At 41.8% G+C, this 15,412-nt stretch overlaps 1 protein-coding gene across 8 annotated transcripts in view; it reads left to right on the top strand.

Annotated features, from left to right (window-relative positions):
• NTRK2 (neurotrophic receptor tyrosine kinase 2) overlaps window positions 1-15,412 on the top strand; it is a 178,497-nt gene that overhangs the window by 141,479 nt on the left and 21,606 nt on the right. For all 8 annotated transcript variants that reach the window (XM_033163600.1, XM_033163598.1, XM_033163599.1 and 5 more), the window contains 3 exons: window positions 206-336; window positions 6,679-6,851; window positions 12,234-12,468. In XM_033163600.1, coding sequence (XP_033019491.1) covers window positions 206-336; window positions 6,679-6,851; window positions 12,234-12,468 — 539 coding nt within the window. The remainder of the gene's footprint in view (window positions 1-205; window positions 337-6,678; window positions 6,852-12,233; window positions 12,469-15,412) is intronic.

Here is a 15,412-nt window from a genome sequence, read left to right as displayed (position 1 = left end):
GACCTCTGCATTAGCTGCTTGACTTAATAACATGGCCAGGTAAAAAGAGAGGGGTCCTTCTTTGGGGCAGGACTTGCCAAGTCAACAGAGAAAGCAAGCCCTGTTGCTCTACATGCTGGGATTTTACCTGGGCCCACTTCCCAAACTGCGCCTCTCCTCGGTCAGGAAATTCATTTCTAATCCTTGCTTTACCTTCATTTTGCAGTTGTCCAGCACATCAAGCGACACAATATTGTTCTCAAAAGGGAACTGGGAGAAGGAGCCTTTGGGAAAGTCTTCTTGGCCGAATGTTATAATCTGTGTCATGAGGAAGAAAAGATCTTGGTTGCGGTGAAGGTAAAAGGGACCATCTTTGTTGTGGGTGTAACGGTTGATGTTTGTTGCCATTGAATTGTCTCCAGCTATAAATGGTCCCTGTAAAACATGGGTGGGGAACCTGTGGCCCTCCAGATGTTATTGGACTCCAGCTCTCATTGGCCCAAGCCAACATGGCCAACGGTCAAGGATGATGGGAGTTGTAGTTTAGCAACATCCATAGGGTCATAGGGTTTTACCTGCCCTGCATTGTTTAAAGTAGCTTGCTATTAAGATCTTGCAGATGTTAATAGGAAGTCAGGAGATTCCTGTGAAAATGCCTACTTGAAAGCCATACCCTTTTGAAGGAGAACCTTGTCATAATCTCGATCTCACATTCTAGTTGCATTTATTCAGCAGGGAAGAAGAAGCACTCTGCAGATGTTTGAATATGCACTGTCTCTTGCTTCACGTCCTCGAGGGTTGAGCCATAGTACTGTATTGCAAACATGTTCCATGGCTGAACATTAGTGATAAAGTGCTCCTTGCTGTGGCTCTCATCCCTAAATGGTTTCTTGCATCATGGGGGATAATTTAATTAGATCTACATTTTTTAGCAAACTTGTGCATGTGAGGCCGCCTGTGCACTTAGTTTGTGTGTCAACCAGTACTATGTGCCTGGAGAAAAGCGTTATCATTCCAAGAATTATGGTTTTTCTTCAAGTCTTCATTATGTGTTTTTTTTTAAAAAAAAATATATGAATTGGTCAGCCAAGGGCGACAAACAATTGTTTTTTAAGAATGCTTATTATTCCGACGAAGAGTCGGACACGACTGAACAACAATTATTCCTTCTTTTCTGAATTGTAAACAATGTGATATCACTTCCTGTCTCTTTAAGACAATAGAATCTTGATAAACTATGTGATAAGCCTGTTTACTTTTAAGGAGTGGTAGAGGATTACATCTGTTGGCCTCGCCTCCCTTCTGTGTGTTCAGCTGCAGAAGGTGTGCGCATTGTGGTTACAAATCAAAGCACGAAGGCTCTGCGAGATCATTGGCCCAGCATTTTTGCAGAGTTCTCAATTGCATGGAAGCACCTACCGTATTTTTCGCTCCATAAGACGCACTTTTTTCCTCCTAAAAAGTAAGGGGAAATATCTGCGTCTTATGGAGCTAATGGTGGTCCCTGGAGCTGAATTGCCCAGGGGCCAAAAGAGGATCATGCTTTTTATTTTACAAAGAGAAAAGGGTGTGTTGAAAGGACCCCGCTCAGCAACTGATCAGCAAGAGATCAGGAGAGAGATAAGAGTCTCGACTCCCTTTCAGCCCCGCTCTCTTGCCCAGGCCTCCACTGTTGAATGTGCTGCAGAGGGAGGTTGTTTGTTTCCCCAGCGACATGTGACTGGCTGATTAGATTATCTGTCTGGAAACTGTAGAAAAGGCTCCCTTTCCTTTAGAAGCTGCAGAAATGTGAGTTGAACCCCATAAAAATGGGGCTTTTCCTCTTTGCTTTTCCCCCTTTGCAAAAAAAGCTGCAAAACTTTTAGCTGATCCTCAAAAAAAAAAAAAAAACCCAGGGCTTTTCCCTTTGCAAAAAAGCTGCAGAACTTTTAGCTGATCCTAAAAAAACCAGGGCTTTTAGAGGAGGAAAACCAGAAATATATATATATATATATATATATATATATATATATATATATATATATATATATATATATATTCGTTTCCTCCTCTAAAAATGAGGTGCGCCCTATGGTCCAGTGCGCCCTATGGAGTGAAAAATACGGTACTTTGCTTCCAGTTGTACACATGCCACATAGGACTTTGTCCACACTGATGAACACACAGAAGATATGGGGAGGAACAGAGGATGCAGTCTCCTCCATCACTTTTCACATATTGAGTGAATGTAATTTGCAAGTGTGAGCAGGACTACAGATGCAAATTGACAGATCTGGAACTCTGACTTTGTAGTTAAAAAGTAGCTTTGTACTTGACAATATTGTAGTCACCTTGATACAGAGATAAAACATTAGAGCACAAATAATGCAAAAAGATTTTCTCTCTCTCTCTCTCTCACACACACACACACCAATATGTATATTCACCTGGGAGTGAGCCCCACTGAAAACAGTGGAACTTATTGCTGTATAAATACATATAGGATTGTGCCGGATTTTTAGGGGCTGTTATACACGCATCCTTCAATTCTCCTTGTGGAATATACAATTTGTGACTAATATGTCCATTTCAGAAAGATTTTAGACAGAGAAGAATCTGAGCAAGTTGCCACAGAAGGCCAAATCATCTCACTTAATGTTCAAGTATTGTCACATTTGCTATTCATTCATTGGATCTTTGACATGCCTCCTTGCTGGTTGCTGGGCAACCCAGAAAAGCATTGTGTATACATGTTAGGGAATGGCAGCCACTGTTTCCTGTGAGAAGACAAAATCTCAAAAGGTTTTCAGGGTGTGTGGAAGAGAGGGTGGCAAATATTCTCATCTTGTATGAATTAATAGCTTTAGAAGAAAGGGTATTCATATAAAAAGAGGAAAACACATACAGAGGGAAGCTCTGCTTTGCCCTTTACCAAAAAAAAACTTGACTCAGGTTTATTTTTACTTTCAGTTTGTTTGGACAGAGTTTGATTTGTGTGTGGCCATTCTGGAGCCAGCTTCTGTGCAGAAAGATTTAACTGAGATTTGAGTAACACACAGTCCTGCTATAAGCCCACTAAAAGCAAGCAGATGGAGAGGCCATGGACAAACTCATAACAATATAAAAGCAGGAGACAAGATAAGACAGAATTTGTTGTTATCCACGGAGTAGAATTCTGATTGCCAAAGTGTGGCTTTTGTCTTTGCTGCAGGATATTCCTGTTGGACTTTTTTTTGGATTGTTCCATTAGGCTGGTGTAGAAAAGACTTCAAGAAAAGAAAAAGCACTAGAGGAGGGATTAAAAGAAAGTCGCTTAATGGAAAAGCAAAGGCTATTAAAGCCACAGAGAGCAATATGGTAGAAGGCTTAGGGCCTTCTCTATAGTTGAGCACACGGATAAAGAACATGCATGGCAGGGGGTGTGTGCTTGTTGACGGTTCTACCCCTAACCCTCATGAGAACCTCGGAAGAGATCCTTCACATGCCTGTATGGACATGAGAACATAGGAAGAGCCTACTGGACCATGCCAGTGGCCCATCTAATCTAGCATCCTGTGCTCACAGTGGCCAACCAGAGACTTGTGGGTAATCTGCATGCAGGACCTGAGCCCAAGCAGGGGCGAACGAAGGCATCGTGACACCCGGGGCGGCAAACCGCTATGGACTTCTTATTGCCAAATAAATTGTAATGAATCCAAATAAGAACTCTGGCCAAAGTTTTAACAAAAAAACATGCGTTTACTCATAAGTAATTCCAAACGTATTATCAATTCTGTAAAGAATTACAGTCTTAAACAACAATAGTTTCATATGAAAGTTTTCTTTAAAGTCTTTTAGAGATGGCTGTCAGGGCTTCTCCAATGCGTGTCAGGTGTAAACCAGGGAGACCAGGACAGGGCCCCGTTTCGGCATGGATGCCTTCTTCAGCTTGTTTTTTATGGTAGAAGTATGTGAAAAATACGCCCGAAAAAAACAGAGAAAAATACAGCAAAACTTCTAAGACGCTATATCCTCTTAGGAATCAAAGAAACACACCATTTTTATTTTTCACATACTTCTACCATAAAAAACAAGCTGAAGAAGGCATCCATGCCGAAACGGGGCCCTGTCCTGGTCTCCCTGGTTTACACCTGACACGCATTGGAGAAGCCCTGACAGCCATCTCTAAAAGACTTTAAAGAAAACTTTCATATGAAACTATTGTTGTTTAAGACTGTAATTCTTTACAGAATTGATAATACGTTTGGAATTACTTATGAGTAAACGCATGTTTTTTTGTTAAAACTTTGGCCAGAGTTCTTATTTGGATTCATTACAAACCGCTATGGACGGCACATGTGCGGTGTCGCTACGTACAGCACATGCCGGGATCCTCTTCTCACAGCTGCAGCCATGATCAGAGGATCCTCCACATGCGGCTGTGGCAGCACGATGTTTGCTCGCGCCGCGGCGAGCCCCCACGGGGTGCCTTCTTGCACAGCTGTAAACCCTCCCTGCTGTTCCCCAATGCTATAATAAGGGAATTTTCCGCAAAAAAAAAGACAAGGCACCTGGGGCACATCGCCCCCCCTTGCGACGCCACTGAGCCCAAGCACTGTCTCCCCTCCTGTGATTTCCAGCAACTGGTATTCAGATGTATTAGTGCCTCTGACCATGGACGGGTAGGTAGCCGTGTTCGTCTGCCATGGTCAAAACAAAATAAAATAAAAAATTCCTTCCAGTAGCACGTTAGAGACCAGCTAAGTTTGTTCTTGGTATGAGCTTTCATGTGCATGCACACTTCTTCAGATACCTTCCAGTAGCACCTTAGAGACCAACTAAGTTTGTTCTTGGTATGAGCTTTCGTGTGCATGCACACGAAAGCTCATACCAAGAACAAACTTAGTTGATCTCTAAGGTGCTACTGGAAGGAATTTTTTATTTTATTTTGTTCTGACCATGGAGGCATACCAGAACCATCATGAATAGTAGTCAGTGATGCCCTCTTTGGGTTTTCTGATGAGCACATATAGATGAGAGTCAGACCCTGCCGCTGAGATGCTCCATCTCTATCCCCCACCCTGCGCATTCATTTTCCCTGAACTGAATTACTGAAAAGGACTGCAGTTGGGGTGGGAGAGAGAGACAAGCGGAATTTTGATTAAGGGAGTTCCTGCTATTCTGAAAGGGCTAGATTGGGGACAAAAAGATGTTCTAGCAGCAGTAATTCTCAAGCATCAACAATCTATCTGGGCTTAGAGACAGTGTGCATTTGGCTGTTTTGACGGACAGTGTACAGTTACCATAGCAACAGCTCCATCACAGAAAACAGCTGCTACGCCTCAGAGATGAAAAACATGAGTTCGCTATGCCACCTTCCCCAACTAAGGCTGCATTCAGACAGCACTTCATTCCATCTTCCTGGTGTTTCCTCACCTGAAGATTTTTTGCCTTTCATGTGATCTTTCACACAAAGTAAAATCCCCATCTGGAAATCTAGCCGAATGCAGTCAGAGTTTTAGTGCTCATTTCTATGCTGTTTCCAGGGAAAAAAATCCTTTTGCAACCCTGGAAACCCGTAATATCGGAAGGGTTTTATTCACATAATGAAATTCTGCATGGCAGTTTGGCACACTGCGCAGTGAATCATGGGGGAATGGAAGCACCAAAGCCTGGAACGGGAGTAGTGACATATCCAGTGACATTTGTTGTTGTGTCACACCACACCCACTAGTGCAAATGAAATTTAACTTGACGTGGTGGTATATCAAGCAAAAAGCCATAGCTAAGGAACATTGAAAATTGGGACAGAAGTGCTAGTACCTGTAAAACTCATGCAATAAACACCATGTTTGTTGTTTTTTTAAACAAAAATTTATTGGTTTTCCACATCAAAATACAACAAATACAACCAAAAAAGAAACAACAAATACAACAGATGAAAAAACAACAACAAATAATCAAAACAAACAAACTACATTAACAAAAATAAAAAGAAAACAAATACATACCTCACACCCTGGAACACCAACACACCATCTATTAATTTATAATCTTATTTCAAATCTAATTAGGGGGACTTCCCCCGTTCTCTCTTCTGTTTTCACTTCCAATTTACTTTAGTAACTTTTCTAACTTTTTTTAACATTTCTTTCACTTAAATTCATAATCATCATCTCAACATCTTAAGTAAACACCATGTTTGAATGCAACCTAAATGTGTCAGGATTTGAGGGTTTACACACACACACACACACACACACACACACTTCAATTGTTCCTCCCAAGTTGGTAATTTCATTTTCAGTTCTGTGAGAGATTTTCAGACCACCAGGGATTTTATTTTTTTACAGCGTGAATCTGGTGCATCGGTTTGACATAGCTGTTCCTCGCAAAATAGTTCCATTTGGCAACACAGACTGTGCCAAGAGGCTTGATACTTGGGGGCAATGTTTCTGAGGAGGAAAGGTCACCATGTTGTTGAATGTAACAGTAAGTAAAAACAGAATATATATATATATCGCCCAAGAAGAGAACTTGAAGGACAACTTGCCAACATGCAAGTACCTGGCGACTTAGGCTCCTGGGTTACCTATGGCATGAGAAATTGCAGAAGAAAATAGTGCAATACACAGCACCCTCGACTGCGTGATTCCTCCCAAAACAAAAAAAAAGTAGTTGCCAAGTTTCTGAAAGTGTGTGGTGTATTTCTCTTAATTTTGATTGACTCTTTCCTCACAGGCGCTAAAAGATGCCAGCGATAATGCCCGCAAAGACTTCCACCGGGAGGCAGAACTATTAACTAACTTACAGCATGAACACATTGTGAAGTTTTACGGGGTATGTGTGGAAGGAGATCCTCTCATCATGGTCTTTGAATACATGAAGCATGGAGATCTTAACAAGTTCCTCAGGTAAATTCATAAAGAAACGTCTGCTAATTGTGTACAATAGTGGAAATAGCTTTTAGAGAGGTAACGTTGGGTTAGTCTGTTGCAGCAAAACAAACCAAAAAAACAACAACCCACGACATCAACAGCATTGTAGCACCTTAAAGACTAACACATGCATTACAACACAAGTTTTTGTGGACTAGAGTCCATCAGGTATCCAACAGTGTCGACCAATAATGAGAATGTAGCCCAGATATTTCATAACTTGCATTTTGATGGGCTTCGGTTTTGTTTATCATGTGCCACCAAAAGTTATGGCTTAAGTTACTATTTCAGTGGGTCTACGCTGAGTAAGACTTAGTCACATACAACCCTTAGCTTCCAATCCTATACATTCTTACCTGGGAGTAATTCACATTTAACACCGTGGGGCTTACTCACACATATACATTATAAAATGGCACACATCTCAGGCTAGGACTGAGAAAAGCTTCCAGTGAACAAAAGGTAGGATTTAGACCCAGGAATGGGGAACATATGACTCATGAAAATTCTGCAAACCATGGGAAAAAGAAGAAGTATACCAAAAAAAAAACACAACGTGCTGAAACTATCCAGTCGACTTTAGGAAAGTAGATGTCAAGTGCTGTGAGAGATCATAAGAATTCAGCCATATGAAAACATTTAAAAACGGGGCACATTCTCAAAATCTGGCTCTGTCCTCCAATCTTGTGTTCCAAAACCATCCAGCCTGAGCTTATAGGATCATCTATGAGTGTATTGCATGGACCACATGATCTGGCACAATTATTGGGCTCCTGGAGATGCCTTTTGGATGCCAAAGTTTATTTTGGAATTAGGTCTTCTGTTAGGAAGGGTATTTTGGCAGTCATATTACCTAAAGACCACACATCAACAGTAAACATTCCTCAAGATACCATTTTGAACAGAGAAATCATTTTCACTAGCTAATATTGTAATGGCGCAGTCCTACCCATGCCTACTCAAAAGTAATTTCATCAGGCTTCTTTCCTGGGTAAGTGGAGTTACATTGCAGCCTAAATTAGGGATTGTCCTCACTTCCACTTGATTTGTTCCTAGAAAGCGTGGGTCCAAACAATTTTGCCTTTGCCACACAACTTTCCCCCAGAAAACACCCTCTTTAGCACTAAAACAGAGCAGATGTCAATCCGGAGAAAACATGATTGACATTTGCACTGATTCAGCGATAAACAGCAGGTTTTCCTGGGGGCAAGTTGTGGGGCAAGTGGCAATGTGGACGAGCCCTTAGTTTTGTCCATTTAATTTCAGCTTCCCTGTCAACCTTCATTATCTGTGCAGGTGGTTGTCTGATTTTTGTTGTTGTACTTAACATATATAAATGCATTAGCGTAAGTTGCAGTCAACCACCATTGAAAAATTTAGGAGGCTGAAACTCTGGTGCACGTTTCTGCACACAAGTAACATTTCTTAAAAGGCACCCATCCTCCTAGCTTGACATTGATTAGGATAAGAGAGGGAGAAGCGACGTTTAAGGAGGAAAGAGAAGAGATAAGGCCTTGCTGATATCTTGCACCCAAGGTTCCCCAGAAAGCTAGAGCAGGCCTTGTGTTAATGTGACCTGCGATTACGTCAACAGAAATCAGAGTCCCAGATGACATCTAAGTCTATGCGTGTCCTGTTTGTGTACCACATGAAGGGACTGCGTGGTTTAGTGAATGTACACAGGCTGAATAGCAGAACTTGCTGCTGTGATCCTGTTTCTCCCCCTTCGTAAGTCCATTGTATACACAACTGGCATCTAATGGATGTTTATACCTCTAAAGCATATTTGAAGCATCTTGTTTCCCTCAAAGCATTCGGGGCCCTGTAGTTTACCGCTCACAGAGCTACAGTTCCCAGCAACCCTCAATAAACTGCAGTGCTTAGAGGGGGAAAAGGTGCTTTGAATGTGTTTTAAAAGCATGATAGGTCCTTCTTTAGCTAACAGAGTTCTTGACGTGAGATACCATTAGCATGCCCCATACTGCTTTGCTTTGGAGAGAGGAGGGCTGCCTAAATTGCAGTCACTGGGATACAGGCAGCCTGTGTTTAACAGCGCAGCCATTTCATCCCAAAAAGGCATGTGCCATTTCCACAGGGAGAATACCTTACTGGCAGCCTGGCCTGACACATGTTTACTTGGAAGTAAATCCCACTGTAGGCTTTACTCCCAAACAAATGTGCACTGCAGTCGGAGAGGGAGGGGAGAGAGATCCATGCTATTAATAGACCGATAGTGCCAGATGATGTGGGCTGGATGAGCAGCGCAAGGCAGCTTCCCACAATTGAATGCAAACATTAAAAATTCATAATAATGGCACCCGTTTAATAGCATTTGAAGCACTCATTCATTTAGGTTTTCTGGTGCCATGTGGTGTTCAGTCTCTGGAGTTTTGATTTGGGATTATACCACAGCAACACATGGTCTTTCTTTTGCACTCTTTCTCTCTGCCTTCAGTTGTTAGTTATTTCTCGAGTTTAGAATGCTGAATTGCTCTTGAACTTGCGCTTAAGTCTGGCATTCTTCTGCCATTTGATGCGGCTTAATAAAAGGCTGCTTGCGGATCATGGTGTGAAGGAACATTTATTTCTTACCCTGCAGCGCCCCCCATGGCCACCAAGAAAAAGTAAACTCTCTGCGTCCTTCACAGTACAGGGCCAAATTGCAGGCCAGGATCTGAAGGTCAGGAAGCCTTTCTGTGTGTAGCATTTAGGCTGAGGAAGCCTAAACAACAAAATGAAATGTGGCAGTCACACACAGCTGTGTGTCTGTTATAGATATAAACTGGACAAAAATGAAAAAAGAAGAGCCAGTCATTTTTTTAAAATCAAATTTAGATGGAAATAATTCTAATGGATGATAGTCAAATATTATTAACAAAGACTAACTATGTGCCATGACTGCAGAAGGAATGCTGCTTCACAGTTTGTTTTTCTGCCAATGTTAAAAGCTGCCCACACAGTTTGGAGGAGGAGGAGGAGGAGGAGTTGAATATATGAAAAAGGTGTCATGTTTAAAGCCCAAATAGGACAGGGGACACTTGAATAAAAGGACAATCACGTTTTTCTAGGGATGGGTGACAGCCCTACATTTCAGCCACCATGTATACACAACTGTATGCACTTAATATGGGAGTTAGGAATTAAAAAGGGACCTATATCAGATTTGCGGTGTAATCGTAAGGCCTGTGTGAGTTTTCTCACATGAAATGCTGCTGTAGTTAATTTGCGACATTCCAGTCTGTGAAACAACAGTGCAGCTGTGCATCTCTTTAGGATCTGAGTGCCCAGCGACACACCCTTCACATCCTCATGTGGGCATGTGAGGGCCACTCGAAAGCATGCGCTGGTCTCCTCAAGCCCATGGCAAGCCAGCTTTGTGCTTTCACCACCTGCAACAAGGATTTTGCTGTTGCTTCCCTCAAAATCTCTTTGCTCATTTTCAAACTCGGCTTTTATTTTCGAAATGTCTCCCATGATTGTGGAAGAAAGCTTTTAAACATGAATAAAGCAATCTGCTCTACAGCTCAGCAAGCAAAATGATACAGTAAAACCTCCAGTGTCGGGGGGGGGGGGGAAGGATTTTGACAGTACAAGTAAATGTGTCCCACCCTTTGGGTTTCTGCTTTTGCCTTTATCATCAGGAATATCCTGTGACTCTTTCTTTCTTTTTGTCGTCCTCTCTTCTTCATCCTCTTCTACTCCAGTTCCTTATTTGTTTATTCATGTGTTTGTTCAAAAACCCATGTTGTTCTACAGGCACAAAAAACAGAAGTGAATGTATGCGAATTTGCGTAATTGGAAGACTTCATTCCAGTCACTGCATCTGTATTTTTTGCTCTCTGTTTTGAGCATTTATGACAGATTGTTAAACTCTCCCCCCAGATATGTACCCTCAGATAAGTATTCTGTGTTCTAAGGGCTGAAGGCTGACATTTGCCTTCATGTCAGATTGCACAAGTCCGAAGTGAGGAGGGACGAGGATGGGTGCACTCCATCCCAATCTTTCTTTGTAACTTTTGTCTTGGGTCTTATGAATCAGTGGGGCAGAAGAGGGACAAAGTTATCCAGCCCATCCCTCCCAGACAGTCACTAGTTGTGCAATAACTATTCTGAAGGACGATGGCTCAGAGCCAGCAGGAACGCTCGCCTAGCGCCATTTGCGTTGTCACTGGTTTAAACCATTCTGCTACTGATGTTCTCACAGAAATTGTTCCACAGTTTGTATGTCTGCTAATAACTTGAGCAATACCCTTCTTTATTTTTCTTTGGTTATTGAGAGTCCATTTGCAGAGCTTAAATGGCATCTCCCACTATAGAGCTTTGGAGGGTAATACTGAGCATTGATTACAATAGTTTCATATTACAGGTGAAACTCGAAAAATTAGAATATCGTGGAAAAGTCCATTTATGTAAGCTATTGTTTTCATTAGCTACTAGAGTTTAATATATGAGATAGACTCATGATATGCAAAGCGAGATACGTCAAGCCTTTGTTTGTTATAATTGTGATGATTATGGCGTACAGTTGATGAAAACCCCCAAACTTGAAATTGTTAATTTGGGGTTCTCATCAGCTGTACGCCATAATCATCACAATTATAACAAATAAAGGCTTGACATATCTCGCTTTGCATGTCACGAGTCTATCTCATATATTAGTTTCACCTTTTAAGTTGAATTACTGAAAGAAATGAACCTTTCCACAATATTCTAATTTTTCGAGTTTCACCTGTATATTCAGCTTTCCTCCATGGAGCCCAAGGCAGAATATGTAGGGTTTCTATTTGTTCTGCTAAGTCTTGGCTAATTAAGAATAGCAGACCAGCAAGTCCCTTTCATTTGTAGAGACAAGGGCTCAACCACACTCACCCTTTGCCCCTCACTTTCTAGGCATGGGCTCAGGCTTTCCCAGCCATGTCCAGGTGCTTTGTTTTTTGCCCTGCCTCTCTCCCCAGGAAAACCTGCTCTTTACCGCTGAATCGGAGCAAACAGCAATTCAGGCTTTCCACAGATTGCTGTTTGCTCCAGTTCAGTGGCAAAGAGCGGGTTTTTGCAGGGAAACCTGTGCCTAGACATGCAGAGCAAAGCTAAGTGTGGATGAGCCCGAGGTCTGTTAATCCAGGCCTTGATGTTTTCATGCATCATACAATTGAGACTCTTAACCTGGAAAAGGACTGTTGTTATAGGAGATAAAAACTCAATAAGCACTTTGCCTGTTCTTCAAAGCAGATGGTCCTTAAAGAGATTGGGGCGCATGGATCTTCATCTCCCATATGGATCTTTCCTTGTGTGGGCATGTTTTAAACTTAAAATAAATGAATAAATGGGTCTGCTTACACTCTCCTGTGTTCCATACAGGGCACATGGACCTGATGCAGCTCTGATGGCTGAAGGGAGTCATTTAACGGAGCTAACCCAGTCACAGATGTTACATATTGCCCAGCAGATTGCAGCTGGCATGGTTTACTTGGCATCACAGCATTTTGTGCATCGTGACCTTGCCACTCGGAATTGCCTGGTTGGTGAAAACTTACTGGTGAAGATAGGAGATTTTGGAATGTCAAGAGACGTGTATAGCACAGATTACTACAGGGTAAGTGATTTGTTGCAGCTACTGAAGCCAGTAGTTGTGCTGTTATTTTTAGAGCTTGTGTCATTTTATGGACCTTACTGATTCTTTTTATCTTACTTAATTTTGTTCTAAACTGCCATGTGGTTTATGCAAAGAGTGATACAGAAACCATTATTAATCTGCAAAGCAGAAAATGTTAGTAGAGTTGAGTTTTAAGTGTCAAGGATGGACACTTTAGGAAATGTATATCCTGCTGAGTGCTCCAGTGGGTATAGTAGTTGACTTTTATCTGGGAGACCTGGACTAAAATCCCTACCCGGTCATAATTCAATTGAGGGCCAGAGGGCAATTCATTAACTGTTGGACTGATGTTTCACTCTGTAAAACTGAAATATTATACATCTTGTATAATATACACTTTATGGCTTCCACTTGCATACTTGGGGCCAGTTGCACCAGCAAGAGCACAATGGGGCTTTCCTCACTCCTTCTCCCAAGCATCACAAAGCTTGCTCAGGGGGGGTCAGGAGAATCCCAGATCAGCACACCAAGGGGGAGAGGAAAATTAGTTCCTTTGTTCCATAATAGAGCAATGTTAAATTCATCCTTTGGCTTTTTAAATAAACCAAGACAATTTTCAGTGGTGATTTCTAGCTATGTATGATATCCCAAAATGCAGTTCTGTAGTCACAGAGAATATAACATGCTGACCACCAGATGTTGGGAAGAAACAGTCGGGTCCACATATTGCCAGCTTGTCTTGCTTTATGAATTTCCTTGAGCCGTCTGGCTGGCCAGAGTCTCAGACTAGCGTTCTGCTGGGAAATGCCTTCTGCGTTTTTTTCCCACGAATATTCTCCCTCCATTAATGAGAAAAGAAATTGCATTCCAAAATTTTCAAAGGGGGAAAGAAAAATTAAGTAAAATTCTCATGGGTGAGATGCAAGATTTTTGTTGCACTTACTCTTGAGATGAGCCAAGGTTCTTGTGAGTGTCCTTTCCTTCATTCTAAAAGTCTTCTCTCCAGCGATCTGCCTTCTTCAGCCTTCCCAAGCGCTTGTCCTGAATACCCCATGATGTCATTGCTGGACTCTTTCCAAGCAGGGTAACCCAGGGAGGCTGCCTACCCTGCTCCTGGCAGATGTTCATTTGTGAAAAGAGTAATCTTTTTACTTACAAAGAAATCAGTGTGGACTTTTTTTTAAGGTAAAAGGGGAGCACCTTCTTAAAAAAAACAAAATCAGTGAGTGCGCCCAGGCTCCCCGGTTTCCTACCCTTCAACTAAAGCCCAGGGGAAAACATTCCTCCCATTGGACTTTTTAAGATCAGGAAACACCACACTCACTGAAATGATAAAGAAATTCTAAAGCTCCCTGTGAATGAGGCAGGTAAATGGAAGCCTCTTTTTCAGAAGAAAACTTTTGAGAAACAGCTTTCGGCACATTATTTCCTCAGTGAAGATACTGACCTACTGAACTCTGGTTCTGATCCAACATGCTAGCTGTGAGTTGATAAATATTAAAAATGAAATAGCTGTTTGGCTAATCTTTTCTTTTATTCCTGCTCACGAGTAGCTTACAAGTTTCTTCTTTTTTATTAAAGATTTTCTTGGTTTACAAAGTGTGTGTAATGTCTCTCGTATTTTTCCATAAAACATTTTTACAGATCAATTTTAGTTGTTGAGACATTGGGGGGGGGGAGGAAGTGGATGGGGTGGGTGGGAGGGTGGGGGGGTGGGGAGATGATGTTTCTATTTTCCTTAATATATGTAGGATTTGGTATCAGCGTCACTTGTGTTGGTTCTTTGTTGTTTGCTTGTGTTTCTTTGGTGGTGAGAGGTCGCGATTGGCGTAGGGTTTGATTGTTCATTTGTGGTTGGCTGTGGTGATATTTGGTTTCCTGTGTGAGTGGGGTGGGTGGGCGTTTTGGATCAGGTTAGCCATATTGATTTATATGCTGTCTGTAGATTTTTGTCATTGTCTTGTTGGGCTGTGTGTGCGATGAAGGGGGACCATACGGGGGTGAAGGTGTCTTCTTCCGTTTGTCCCCGTGCTAGTTTTAGGTTGCTGGTTAATTTTTCTAGTAGGGCTGTTTCCCATACTACTTGGTAACATTGGTCCATGAGCTTGCTTGACATGAATAAGGAAAAAGCATTTCTCAAGGAATGTTGATTGGTCAGTTTGATCTGCCACGTCATTTCAATGATAACACAGCCACCATATCTGTTCTTAAGCCTGAGAGAGACCAGATCTTACTGGAAAGAAAATATCAATTAAAAATCATGCATCACAACTGACCTATTAATGGGTTGCATGTTGCTGCCATCGCACAGTGGCGACCTTCCGATGATGGCATAATCATGTTCCCATGCATTTGTGTTTGATTTCTGAACTCCCTGCAGAGCAACAAGCCTTCAGTCATTGCTTACGGATCAATTTGTTGATCAACATACAAGGGACTTCACAAAAGATAAAAGCTTCAGTGCTAAACTGATTATTTATTGCTGTCTTTGTTGCTAATTCCTTTTAATGAGGCAAGTGGCTGTGGTTATTGTAAAGCAACAAGTCATGGGCTAACAGCATTTGGTTTTGATCACATGTAAATAAAGAGTCGTGCTCACGTGGTCAGGGTTTAGCCCACCCCTGCCAGCTCATTCTTCGCTTAGTGGCCTGGTTCTGTGAGAGGACAGAACCTATTTTGAGCAGATCGATTGTCTTCAGACACCCTGCTTCAAAAGTGAATTGTTACATATGGCTTAGTGGCAAGGCAGAAGGAAGCTGCACTACCACACAAGGACAGTATTTATTTTCATACAACTGTTTTAATTAAGAGCCGAAAAAGAACACTCTTATTTTGGTTTGCATTGTCTGTTCCTTCCTCCAGTGATCCATACTTTGCAATTAGTAAACATCTGAACTAGATTTCTGTCACATGTTGTCTTCCCAAGCTATAGCCTTCCAAGCTA

The sequence above is a fragment of the Lacerta agilis genome, chromosome 11 (genome assembly GCF_009819535.1).
Source record: "Lacerta agilis isolate rLacAgi1 chromosome 11, rLacAgi1.pri, whole genome shotgun sequence".
In the NCBI taxonomy this organism is placed as follows: Eukaryota; Metazoa; Chordata; class Lepidosauria; order Squamata; family Lacertidae; genus Lacerta; species Lacerta agilis.
The sequence above is the reverse complement of the archived record's forward strand: the minus strand, read 5'-3'. Positions and strand labels throughout refer to the sequence as shown.